This window comes from Bison bison, unplaced genomic scaffold (genome assembly GCF_000754665.1).
Source record: "Bison bison bison isolate TAMUID 2011002044 unplaced genomic scaffold, Bison_UMD1.0 scf7180017864527, whole genome shotgun sequence".
Lineage (NCBI taxonomy): Eukaryota > Metazoa > Chordata > Mammalia > Artiodactyla > Bovidae > Bison > Bison bison.
The window spans coordinates 12067126-12079048 of record NW_011495078.1 but is presented as its reverse complement, the minus strand read 5'-3'; the positions used below and the strand labels follow the sequence as shown (position 1 = coordinate 12079048).

The 11923-nt window shown below is 45.0% G+C and overlaps 1 protein-coding gene across 1 annotated transcript in view; it reads left to right on the top strand.

Annotated features, from left to right (window-relative positions):
• FARP1 (FERM, RhoGEF (ARHGEF) and pleckstrin domain protein 1 (chondrocyte-derived)) overlaps window positions 1-11923 on the top strand; it is a 275711-nt gene that overhangs the window by 205381 nt on the left and 58407 nt on the right. Inside the window, 5 exon segments of the mRNA XM_010831560.1 lie at window positions 4413-4527; window positions 5381-5528; window positions 8409-8504; window positions 10763-10926; window positions 11755-11823. Coding sequence (XP_010829862.1) covers window positions 4413-4527; window positions 5381-5528; window positions 8409-8504; window positions 10763-10926; window positions 11755-11823 — 592 coding nt within the window.

The window sequence follows — 11923 nt, the reverse complement described above, 5'->3', positions numbered from 1 at the left end:
GACTTTTCCCTTTCATGTGTTTGGTCTTCTGTCTTCTTACAGTAACAGTGAAGTGAGCAATGTTTTGAATCAGGCAGTCCTCGTTGCTATTAGTTGATTGATCAGCCTGCAAGTTACAGAGTCCCTCACCTCTTTCCTTTGGAACAGGGGCCTAATAGAATCTATTTCCTACAGCTGTGAAGATGAAACGGTAGCATCGGGATTCAGAATACGCTAGGAGCTCAGTACACGCACCCACCTTTCTTTGTTTTCGCTCACCTGCGGCCCTCCCTTTCCAGACAGTGGGAAATTTTGAAATAAAACTTCCTGATTGGAACAGCCACTTCAGGAAACGTCTCCAAGGGTACTCAACCATTTCTGATGCCATTTAGTCTTGTACCTGCTTTCTCTTAGGCCCCTTCCTTTTTAAAGTCTGTGGTTAGAGTAAACCATGCACTTGGGACGTGGAGGGTCACTGAAGTCCAGAAAGCCGTGCGCTTGCTCCAACGGACCCTTCACCCCCAGACAACAACAAGGGCTCAGAAATCCCCTGAGAATCTTGAATTCTCCACAGGAGATGAAATAGTTGGGTCCAGAAGTACTCCTGCTATTTTCCCTTCTCTCTGATATGCAGTTTGGTGACACACTTTGAATATTCTTATACTTACAAAGCCCTATTTCTGTGTTTTTGAGCATCCCATACATTGTATCGGGCTTCCCTGGTGACTCAGTTGGTAAAAAATCCACCTATGATGCCGGAGACCCATGTTAGATCCCTGGGTTGGGAAGATCCCCTGGAGAAGGAAAGGGCAACCCACTCCAATATTCTTGCCTGGGAAAACTCATGGACAGAGGAGCTGGTGCGCTACAGTCCAGGTGGTTGCAAAAGTCTGACACAACTTAGCAGCTAAACCATACATCATACATAGGAGGAGAATCTTCTGTGAATGGTGTGTTTATTTAAATGATTGATAATTATTTACATGATCAGTACTGTAGAAAGGGTCAGTTCATCTCCCTTCTGCAGAAAGCGAGATTAATGCTGATGGAAAATTATCTCTACTGAGCTGTATTTTCATCTCATCTTTTCCTATATACACAATCCGATTTTTAAAAATTTTCCTCTTTTCATTTGAATTCACTGTCATCTTTCAGACATATCTTTCATTGGTTCCTTTGTTGCTGGTCTTAGATATCCCCTGTACAAACTTCGAACTTTTAATTTTCCCTAATCGACTCTGAGAAGACCAGTAGGACGAGCTGATGAAGAGAAGATTCAAACACTAGGTGGGCCTGTTTATAAGAGGACCTCTCGTGTAGCGTGGAGGCCGACTGGGGTGCATTTCAGCAGGTTGTATGTGGATCCAGTCTGAGGTTATACAAGCACAAGTTTGCCTAAGCACATCTTCATGAGAGTTCAGGAAAATCACAAGATCTGGAGTTGTTATTTTTAGTTTTTGCTGAGAGGAGACAGATAAGGAAATCAGTGTATGCATCAGCTGATATAAGGGCTTCCCAGGTAGCGCTAGTGCTAAAAAACCCACCGGCCAAGGCAGAAACATAAGAGATGTGGGTTTGATCCCTGGGTCAGGAAGATCCCCTGGACGAGGGCATGGCAACCCACTCCAGTATTCTTGGCTAGAGAACCCCACGGACAGAGGAGCCTGGTGGGCTGCTGTCCACAGGATGGTAAAGAGTCAAACACGACTGAGGCGATTTAGCTTAAACACATCAGCTAATCTGACACCTCTGATTAAAAAATAGTAAGTCATATCTTGAACACTTATCAATTCTCAAATTCTCCAGACATAAGGAGGTGCCACTTTCTAGTTCCAAGAAGAAAGCATGTGGGAGAAAGTAAATTTCATAGTCATGTTGTCCTTGCATTTTAGGAGCTGAAAGGCAAGTGATTCCAAGGAAAAGACAGTTCAGGTGTATTGGCCCTGATGCCAGGGGACAAACTGGAAGTCTTAACTCTTATATTGAATTATGGAAAAGACTGTGTTTTGAAATCCATGTATGTTAAGAAACCCAAACTCAAAACTCGTAAAAAAAAAAATCAGGATTTAGGTGAGTCCTCACTCGCCCTCACCATATGCAGTCAGTCTTCGTTATCTGTAGATTTCATGTTTGCAAAGGCACCTGCTCTCTAACGTTTCTTTGTAGCCCCAGAATTAGCATTTTTGGTGCTTTCGTGGTCACATGCAGACGTGCACAACATGGTAAAAACATCTGAGTCACCTCCCACACACACCTCCCCAACTGGGGCCGGAGAAGGTGATGCTCTGCTTTCTGGTTTCAGCTCTCATACTGGAAACAAGTATCCTTTCCGTGATCCATTCAGTGCCACACTTCTTGCGTTTCTGTGCTTTGTTGGTGATTTCCCTGTTTAAATGGTCCCCAGGTATCATTGCTGAACCACTGTGTAGTCTTCTTAAGTGCAGGAAGGTTCTGACGTGCCTTATGGAGAAATAAGGGCTTCCCAGGTGGCTCAGTGGTAATGCATCTGCCTGCCATTGCAGGAGATGCAGGTTTGATCCCTGGGTTGGGAAGATGCCCTGGAGGAGGAAATGGCATCCCACTTCAGCATTCTTGCCTGGAAAATTCCTTGGACAGTGGAGCCTGGCAAGCTACAGTCCATGAGATCGTAAAGAGTCAGACATGACAGCGGCCGAGCCCACACGCACACGTGGAAAAGCAAACATGGGTGCAGATCTGCTTCATTCAGGCATGAGTTACAGTGCTGTTGGCTGTGGGTTCAATGTAATGAATCAACACAGTGCATAAAAGAGGATGTATTTCTACAGAAGCATACAGAAAACTCAGCTAGTTGATGAAAATGTGTTTCAAGATTCTTGGAGGAACCTAAGCTCTTATTTCCCCTGGGAATGATGGTTCAGTATTCATTAATTTGATATTTCATAGGGAATTGATAGAATACCGTTACTTTGAATAATGAGATGAACTGGGCTCTTTTGAGCCAGGATAGAAGGGATTTCCAAAAAGACAGTGCCGTCATCATCAAGGCCACCAGTGGGTGGTGGCAGTGTGGTGGGGAGGTTCCCCCACTCCCATGTCGTCCTTGTGACAGAAACTGGCAACTTTGGGAGGAGGAAATTGTTAAGAAAGGGCAGTTAGGAAATAATATTGATTTTGCCATAGCAGTCAGAAGCTAGCGAGTGATTGATTGTTCGAGTGGCCCAGCTGGTGCCAGGCGAGTTGGCAGTGTTGGGTGCAAAGCAAATATTCTCGGGGATGTGAATTATAGCAACATATAGTGCATATCCTGCGTGATTACCAGGGTGCATTGCCCAAAGTGTGACAAGCTGCTTCACAAGACAAAGTGAAAGGTGGGTTTCATAGCAACGGTTAACTTGCTTTTCCTCTAAACAGCTGGGCTCCGCTCATTTTATTAAGCTTGTTACACAGCCTATATGATAAGGCACACTGTCCCATCTGTACTGAATTGCTATAAACTGAGCTGGAGTTAGTGTTGTTAAAGGCACAATGGTTACTTTAAAGGTCGATCCTTTAATTTCCCAGGTTAGACCAATTAGGGGACTGTGTTGAGGTTACATGAGAAAAATAGGCACCCTCTTTCTTGTCGATGAAAATTTTGTAAGGATTTGCAGTCTGTTGGGTCATTTCTGATAATAAGACTACACAAAATTTAAGAGCCATATGTCTTTACCAAATTAGATTAGGTACCTTCTGTTGTCACTGGTTAGTTGTATCCGAGTCTTTTGCGACCCCGTGGACTGTAGCCTGCCAGGCTCCTCCATCCATGGGATTTCCCAGGCAAGAATACTGGAGTGCGTTGCTCTTTCCTTCTCCAGGGGATCTTCCTGACCCAGGGATCAAACCCGTATCTCTTATGTCTCCTGCATTGGCAGGTGGGTTCTTTACCACTGAGCCACGTGGGAAGCCCACTATGTGCTTTTACTCCTATTTACAATCATCTTTTCTCTACATGATAAAGCATTTAGGCTTTGCATTAATTGTTATATGTTCATTTCCAAAGTCGATTTTGTCAAGTCCTGAAATTCTGGGGCTAAATTATTTAGAAATCAGAATGTTTTGATCCACTTGTTTAGAATTTACTGCCTAAAGTAGAAGCAACCCCTAGTTGGGTGGGGAGGAAAGAAAACCAGGAACATGGATGGCCAACGAGGAATGATTCTGAAGTTTTCTTTCCAATGGGTAGAGATGAGAGAAAGTGGAAACTGTCATCTTACAGTGGCAGAGCTGTTAAATCCGTCCTCCCGTCCACAGCTTCTCACATCTCGCCCTTAGGATACTCACCAGCTGGGATCGCCTTATGTTCTTGGCTACTTTTTCCAGTTTACTAGCTGGGGAACAGCCCACTGGGAATGTAACAAACTGTGGAGTATTAATCGTATGTGGCTGGTTTTTCTTTCTCCCTTTCTTTGTAGCTGAGATTGGGGATTTTGATGAGGCGTCAGACAGAGAGCATTTAGCAAAAAATAAGTACATACCTCAGCAAGATGCGCTAGAAGACAAAATCGTGGAATTTCACCATAACCACATGTAAGTCTCCTTTGTTGCTTCCTCTGAGCTGTTTCTCTCTGTCCTCCGACATTCATTAAGTACCTGTACATACGCACAGAGTAAGTATCAGGAAGGAATATACAAAGAGGGAGGGAGGGAGGAGAGCCTAGAGGCTTAGTCAGTGTGGTTACTTGTCCTGGACTCTCAGAGATGCTGCTTACCCACTCAAGACCACACCCCTGGACTCCTTCCTTGCTCTTTTGTAAGACAAGAATAACACTGGCATTTTAGTACCCTGTGATTTTGAGTAAGAGAAAGAGTGTAAGACCAAGTACAGGAAATCAGGAAGGGGACCTCATGAACTCGGGACAGCATAAAAAGAATATGGAAATGGGGAACCTTTGTTCCACCTCCATTTTGGTTTCTTTCTTTTGATCCATAAAATATCTTCAACTATTCTCTGTGCCTCCTGTTTTTGTTATTGCGTTTCAAGGAAAGCACTTGAGTCCTGGTTGATAGTTGCTTTTGATAGAGTGTTGCCTTGAACTTTGCAAATTTAGGGCTATTGTTAAGTGACTAGAAACTTGTTTTAGCATGATGGTGTTTTGTTTTCATATGACCTTAAAGGAAACTCTTTGAGATTCCAGAAAAACTGGCCGAGTATGAGATAGACTTTGGGGGTTTTGTGTTAACACAAGCAATACAGCTTTTGTTCCACTGGCTTGACTTTGAGTTATAATGAACTGGAGGCCGGGTGTCGTCTGATCAGGTAGCCCCATTGTTAGTGATGAAACACCTTTTTATTTGCCAGGACAAGGTGCTTAATCTTGAGTTCATAGACACAGGGAGTTCAAATCTCCTGGCCTTTCTCTTGATTTTTTTGTACTGTCAGTGGACAAACACCAGCAGAATCGGATTTCCAGCTCCTAGAGATTGCCCGCAAACTGGAGATGTATGGCGTCCGATTGCACCCGGCCAAGGACCGGGAAGGCACGAAGATCAACCTGGCCGTGGCCAACACGGGGATTCTAGTGTTTCAGGTAAGAGCATTTAGAACCAGCTCGGTTCCCTTGGTGATGGAGAGATAAGAGTTGACCCTTCAACTCTGAATCCATGTTGGGTGGTCCAGGCTAAGATCTCCAGTAATTATTTTTAGGTGACGAAGGGAACAGGCAAACCTCACTAGAAGGTTTCCTGTTTCTTTCCGTGCCCTCACACTTGCAGACTGGGTTTCCTTTGCCCTTGCTCTGCTTGGGGAATCCGTGCTTGCAGATTTGTTTGTGTTTAGTGACTTTGTGGGCTTCCCAAGTGGTAAAGAACCCACTTGCCAGTGCAGGAGATGTAAGAGACGTGGGTTTGATCCCTGGGTTGGGAAGATCCCCTGGAGGAGGACATGGCAACCCAATCAATATTCTTTCCTGCAGAATCTCATGGAAAGGGGAGCCTGGCAGGCTATGGTGCATAGAGTTGCAAAGAAGCGGACACGACCAAAGTGACTTAGCACATTGACCTTGTAGGATCGCAGATATCTGTATCTCTCTGTGGACCTAACGTAGAACATAGTTGAATGGAATCGAGATTTCAGATCCACAAAATAAGCACCTTTTCCACACTTGCTCATGATATTCATCTCATTTGTTTAACCTAATTGGAGTTTGTTTGTTTTAATTGATTTGGATTTTACCTAAGTCAGCTTGATGATTTCACATTTACCTAACTTAGAGGATACAGCAGTTTTATGAATTCCTAGAAGCTGTGTCCATGTCCTGCTGTAATTTTGCAGCAAAACATACTGTTCTTGGACCCTTACCTGTGTTTTATGAAAGGACTTAATACTCTGCATTCTGAAATGTGTGCACCCTTGATCACAGCGCTGCTGTAATGTTATTGATGAATGCATCTCTGTTTCTTAATAATACCATTGAAGTGTTATTGACATGCAATTAAATGCAAACATTTAACATGTGCCATTCTTTAATATGGGTAAGTTCTTAACCTTGTATATCCTATGAAACCATCCATGAAATCAAGACAGGGAACATATGCACCACCTCAAAGCTTTTCCCCAAGACTTTTTTCTGTTCTTTAATTGAAGAACTTTTAATTTAATTTTCTTTTTTATAATCGATTTAACGTATTATATTGCTCTCAGGTGCACAACACAGTGATTGAGTATTTTATAAATTATACTCCATTTAGAGTTGTTAGAAAATATTGGCTGGATTCCCTGTGCTGGGCAATGCATCCCTCAAGGCTTCTCTTTTAAACAAGAGTGGATAATCTGTGCTTCGGTTTCAAAGGGATATAAAGAAAGCATCTGCCTGGCTCATGAAGTAGGGTCAGATTTCACCGTGTTTCGAATGTGTAAACTCATGCATGACCTAAAGTTTTTTTTGAACTCTGCTGGATTGTGTTCCATCTCCCCCTTTGTATTTTACCAAAATAACCAGGGATTCTGTCTCTCCTGTGTCAGATGTTTATCTGCATCTGTGTGTTAGTTGCTTAGTTGTGTCCACCTCTTTGCAACTCCGTGGACTGTAGCCCGCCAGGCTCCTCTGTCCATGAGTTTCTCCAGGCAAGAATACTAGAGTGGGTAGCCATTCCCTTCTCCAGGAGATCTTCCTGACCCCAGGGGTCGAGCCTGGGTCTCCCACATTGGGCAGGGTGAGTTCTTTACCACTGAGCCAGTGGGGAAGCCGTCAGATGTTTACAGTGAACCCTAATCACTACAGATTCATGTCCCAAGAGAAGTTGAAGTAGGTTTCCTCTGAGACACTAGGAAGCAATATTTTAAGAGCAGTGTAGCGTTTGAGAAAGTGACTGTCCCTAACAGTTCTTGACCCACAGACATAATCTAGGAGTCCCCGATGAGGAAAAAAAAATGACAATAAAACAATGTAGTTGTCAGTCCTAGCATCCCATTTCAAAATTAAAACCCTTCAACATTTCTAAAGATCAGGGTGGTGGGGGGGGGAGACGGGGAAGACGTGCCTCACAATTGAATTAATTTGCTTTGATTGTGTTTGAGACACTTGAAATGTGGAGAACTGCTCAGTAATGTAATCATGTACAAGGACTGTGTCTTGGAATTAATCTTCCTGCCAGTGCCTAATTGCTTCATTCCAGCCAATTTAAACAAACGGTCCTGGTGTTCCAGTGGGCTGGAGGAATTCTAATTTCAGCTGAGAGGATGGGACAGATGGGAGCTGGAATATGGGGGCTCCCCTCTGTGGGTCCCCCACATCCCACCTGGCGATTGAAGATGAGGATACATGCATCCCTCCCAGAGACTGTTCTCCGGTATCAGAGACACCCCGAGGGTGGGGTCTCCCTCTGACACATGCTGCGGGAAGCCGGCCGGGTCCAGGGGCCAGAGCAGTGTGGACAGAGTGTGATTGCTAACTGCTCTGTTGCTTCTGTGGCTCCTGGTTTAGGCAGTCACCTGGGAATCTCATTCTGCTGCAGGGACCGTATGATTTAGAACAAATTAAAATCTTGCCGTGCTGCAAGTTCCACATGGGTAGAATGAAGATAAACCCAGCTCACTGGGCTTTCATGTAAGATTTCACAAGAAAAGGCCTGTAAAGGACTTGGGACCGTACCTGGCACTTGCTCAGTGATGGTCGCTAATAATTATGGTGGTTGTCATGGTTATTATTTTTATTTATCTTTCTCTTTTATCTCTCCCTGGAGGCAGACTTAAGTGTGAAAGTCAGATCATAGAATTAGTGCAAAACAATGAATCTAGGAAGGGAGTGGGTATCACTCACAGCCACACAGCCCTGGAATTCTGCAGCAGGAAGCATTCTTATGAACAGTCACATCAGCCCTCCTTTCTGATCCCTGGGAGTAAAGCAGACCAGCTCCCGTGTTGCTTATCATTCAGTTCTCGGCTCACCAGCTGATGCCTCTCTCCTCAGGGTTTTACGAAGATCAATGCCTTCAACTGGGCAAAGGTGCGGAAGCTGAGCTTCAAGAGGAAGCGCTTTCTTATCAAGCTCCGCCCAGATGTGAACGTAAGTGCCTCTCAGGAACCTCCGTGGGGACAGGATTTGATGTTCCTCAAGTAAACTTGAGTCACCTCGGGGTGGAGTGGGTCTCACTAGGGCGCAGGTGGAACCCGAGGCCAGCAGCCCTCCAGGAGTCTGCTGGTCTGTGCAGTGTGTCCAAAGGCTGAGCCGCTCCACAGCTGCCATCAGTAGACAGGGCACAGACGTGTGCCTGGGAGGAGTCACTTCCCTGTGCACAGATGTGTGCACATCTGACGCCCCCCTCCCCAACCCCACTTTGTAGTCGCTGTGTCTCCAGCCTCAGTCACCTCCAGATCCCGTTCAGCATTCTTCCGTGTTCCAGGCCAGTCCCTGTCCATCCAGGGGCCACCCACCCCTGACAGTGCATTCTCAGGAACTGACCCAGCTCGTCCCACACAGGCTGCCCACAGACCCTCTAAAGATATTACTCACGTGGCACTGGGTCTAAAAAGGAAGAAAGCATCTTCTCCTTCCACTATAAATAGGGTGGAGGAGGTGATGACAGAGCACTGGTGTCCCCAGCCAGAACTGGAGTACTTTTTTCCCATGGGAGGAAAAAGATTATATGGCAGTCTAGGTTTATAGTCTCTTGGACAGCAAAGGTCCGTCTAGTCAAGGCTATGGTTTTTCCAGTGATCGTGTATGGATGTGAGAGTTGGACTATAAAGAAAGCTGAGTGCCGAAGAATTGATGCTTTTGAACTGTGGTGATGGAAAAGACTCTTGAGAGTCCCTTGGACTGCAAGGAGATCCGACCAGTCCATCCTAAAGGAGATCAGTCCTGGGTGTTCATTGGAGGGACTGATGTTAAAGCTGAAACTCCAGTAGTTTGGCCACCTGATGCGGAGAGCTGGCTCATCTGAAAAGACCCTGATGCTGGGAAAGATTGAGGGCAGGAGGAAAAGGGGACGACAGAGGATGAGATGGTTGGATGGTATCACCGACTCGATGGACATGGGTTTGGGTGGACTCCAGGAGTTGGTGATGGACAGGAAGGCCTGGCATGCTGCGGTTCATGGGGTTGCAAAGAGTCGGACATGACTGAGCGACTGAACTGAACTGAAGGTTTACAGTCCCTTGGACAACAAGGAAATTAAATCACTCAATCCTGAAAGAAATCAACACTGAATATTCATTGGAAGGACTGATGCTGAATCTCCAATACTTTGGCCACCTTGTGTGAAGAGCTGACTCATTGGAAAAGACCCTGATGCTGGGAAAGATTGAGGGCAGGAGGAGGAGGGGTTGACAGAGGATGAGGTATTTGGATGACATCATTGACTCAACGGACATGAGTTTGAGCAGACTCCGGGAGATGGTGAATGACAGGGAAGCCTAGCATGCCTCAGTCCATGGGGGTCACAAAGAGTTGGACGTGACTGAGCAACTGAACACCAACAAGGCTTATAGTAGTTTGGATACAGTATGGATGAAATGGGTTTTTATGACCTGACCTGGGAAGCAGGCACCCTTGGAAGTTATTTTGTATGAGAAAATGTGTTTTGAGTCCAAAAGACTGTGTACTACAGCCTGACTTGTCTGTAAGTTGAAACAGAACTGTGAGATTCCCCCAAAATAGCTGGGACTGCTGGGAATGTTCAGGACTGTGGTAACCTTTGTTTACATAAGCTGGTCACTTAAATTGGGAGCATTCAGCCTAGGAGTAGAAAATTACCATATCCCCTTTCTCAAATCAAAGGACATAAATTTTTCAGCCTTGACTGATACTTTTGTGCCCCAGAAAAAAAAATGTTCATTTCCTGTACGGTCCCTGGGGCCACCTGGAGGCTGGAATCTTATGCTATTTAATGGAGGAAAGGCTTAAGCACAATATTCAAAGTTGGCATGAACCACGAGAGAGAGAATGGAAAGAAAAACTGTTTCGATTCTTTTAAGGAGACATAAAAGGAATTTTGGTACTTGGGGTTTTTTTGAAGAAGGAAATGTAAGCCAAATGAACAGAATTTGTTTATGAATTCAGTCAAAGGGAATGTTGATTTCTACTGAGTGTCCCGTTGTCTGTTCCTCTAAGGAATTAAGTGGGGAAGAAAATGGTTGAAAGACGACAATATGGCATCGTAAGGAACTCCTGTATTTTACTCAGAATGTGGATTTATGGTCATGTCATAATGGAATACATGGCTGAAACTTTATGGGACAAATGTGTTTTCTGCCCCCTTGCCTGTTTTTCAACTGAACATCTGTGGAAATGGGAAAACCCATGATGGTCTCTTCTCTTTTTAGAGCTCGTACCAGGATACCTTGGAATTTCTAATGGCCAGTCGGGATTTTTGCAAGTCCTTCTGGAAAATCTGTGTTGAACATCATGCCTTTTTTAGACTTTTTGAAGAGCCCAAGCCAAAGCCCAAGCCCGTTCTCTTTAGCCGAGGGTCATCGTTTCGGTTCAGGTAAGGATTATACTTCCCATCTCCACGTTTATCATGGATTCATTTCCCCAAGACTTTCAAGTTATCTTCCAAGACAACTTGGCAGATTGGGTGTTTGCTTGGTCATCCTAGAAGGCTCCTAGTTGTGTTCTATTTGAATCTTAGATGGCCACGAGGCTGTCTACCCGGCCATGGTCAGCTCCCAGTGGAGCTCTCTAGTGCACAAAGAATTCCCTTTCTAGGTAGAAGCGAAAGTGCCTTGTTAACATTGCTGTAGAGGAAATTCCCTGGCAGTCCAGAGGTTGAGACTTCGCCTTCTAATGCAGTGCGTGTGGATTCCTGATTCGGGGGCTAAGGTCCCACATGCCTCACTAGCCAAAATACTAAAATATAAAATGTAAGCAATATTGTAACAAATTCAATTAAGACTTTAAAAATGGTCAACATGGGAAAAAAAAAAAAATTTGCTGTATCTTCACCAAAGACTGTGTAGACTCGTCGCTTCAGTTTCTCTCAGTCTTTCAATAAATCCTTGAGAGTCTGCTGCGTGTCAGATTCCATCCTAGGCATTGGCATGTGTGGTGACTAGAACTGTCCCGCTTTCGTGAAGTATACAGGCTCTTGGGATGGTTGCTCCATAACCAAACACAGGATTATTGGGTGGTTGGACCTTTTTTCTGTTATATATTGATAAGGGAAATATCAAGACGGAGAAGGGACAGCAAAGCACAAGTTCTCCTGGGACTGCTTACGGGAGGAGGGGAGGCAAAGAGAGCAGAGGGCTGGGCTGAGTGTGACCTGAGAACGCCTTGCCGTCTTCTCCCTTTCCACCCGCGGTCTTCGTTGTAGTGGTCGGACTCAGAAGCAGGTTCTCGACTATGTTAAAGAAGGCGGACATAAGAAAGTGCAGTTTGAAAGGTAAGAGAAACGTCAGTGCTGCTTCTGTTTGAGGGAAATCGTTCTCGGTGGGCGAAGGGTGGGTGGGCCACAGGTCGGCCCTGCCTGTTCAGTGTTAAGA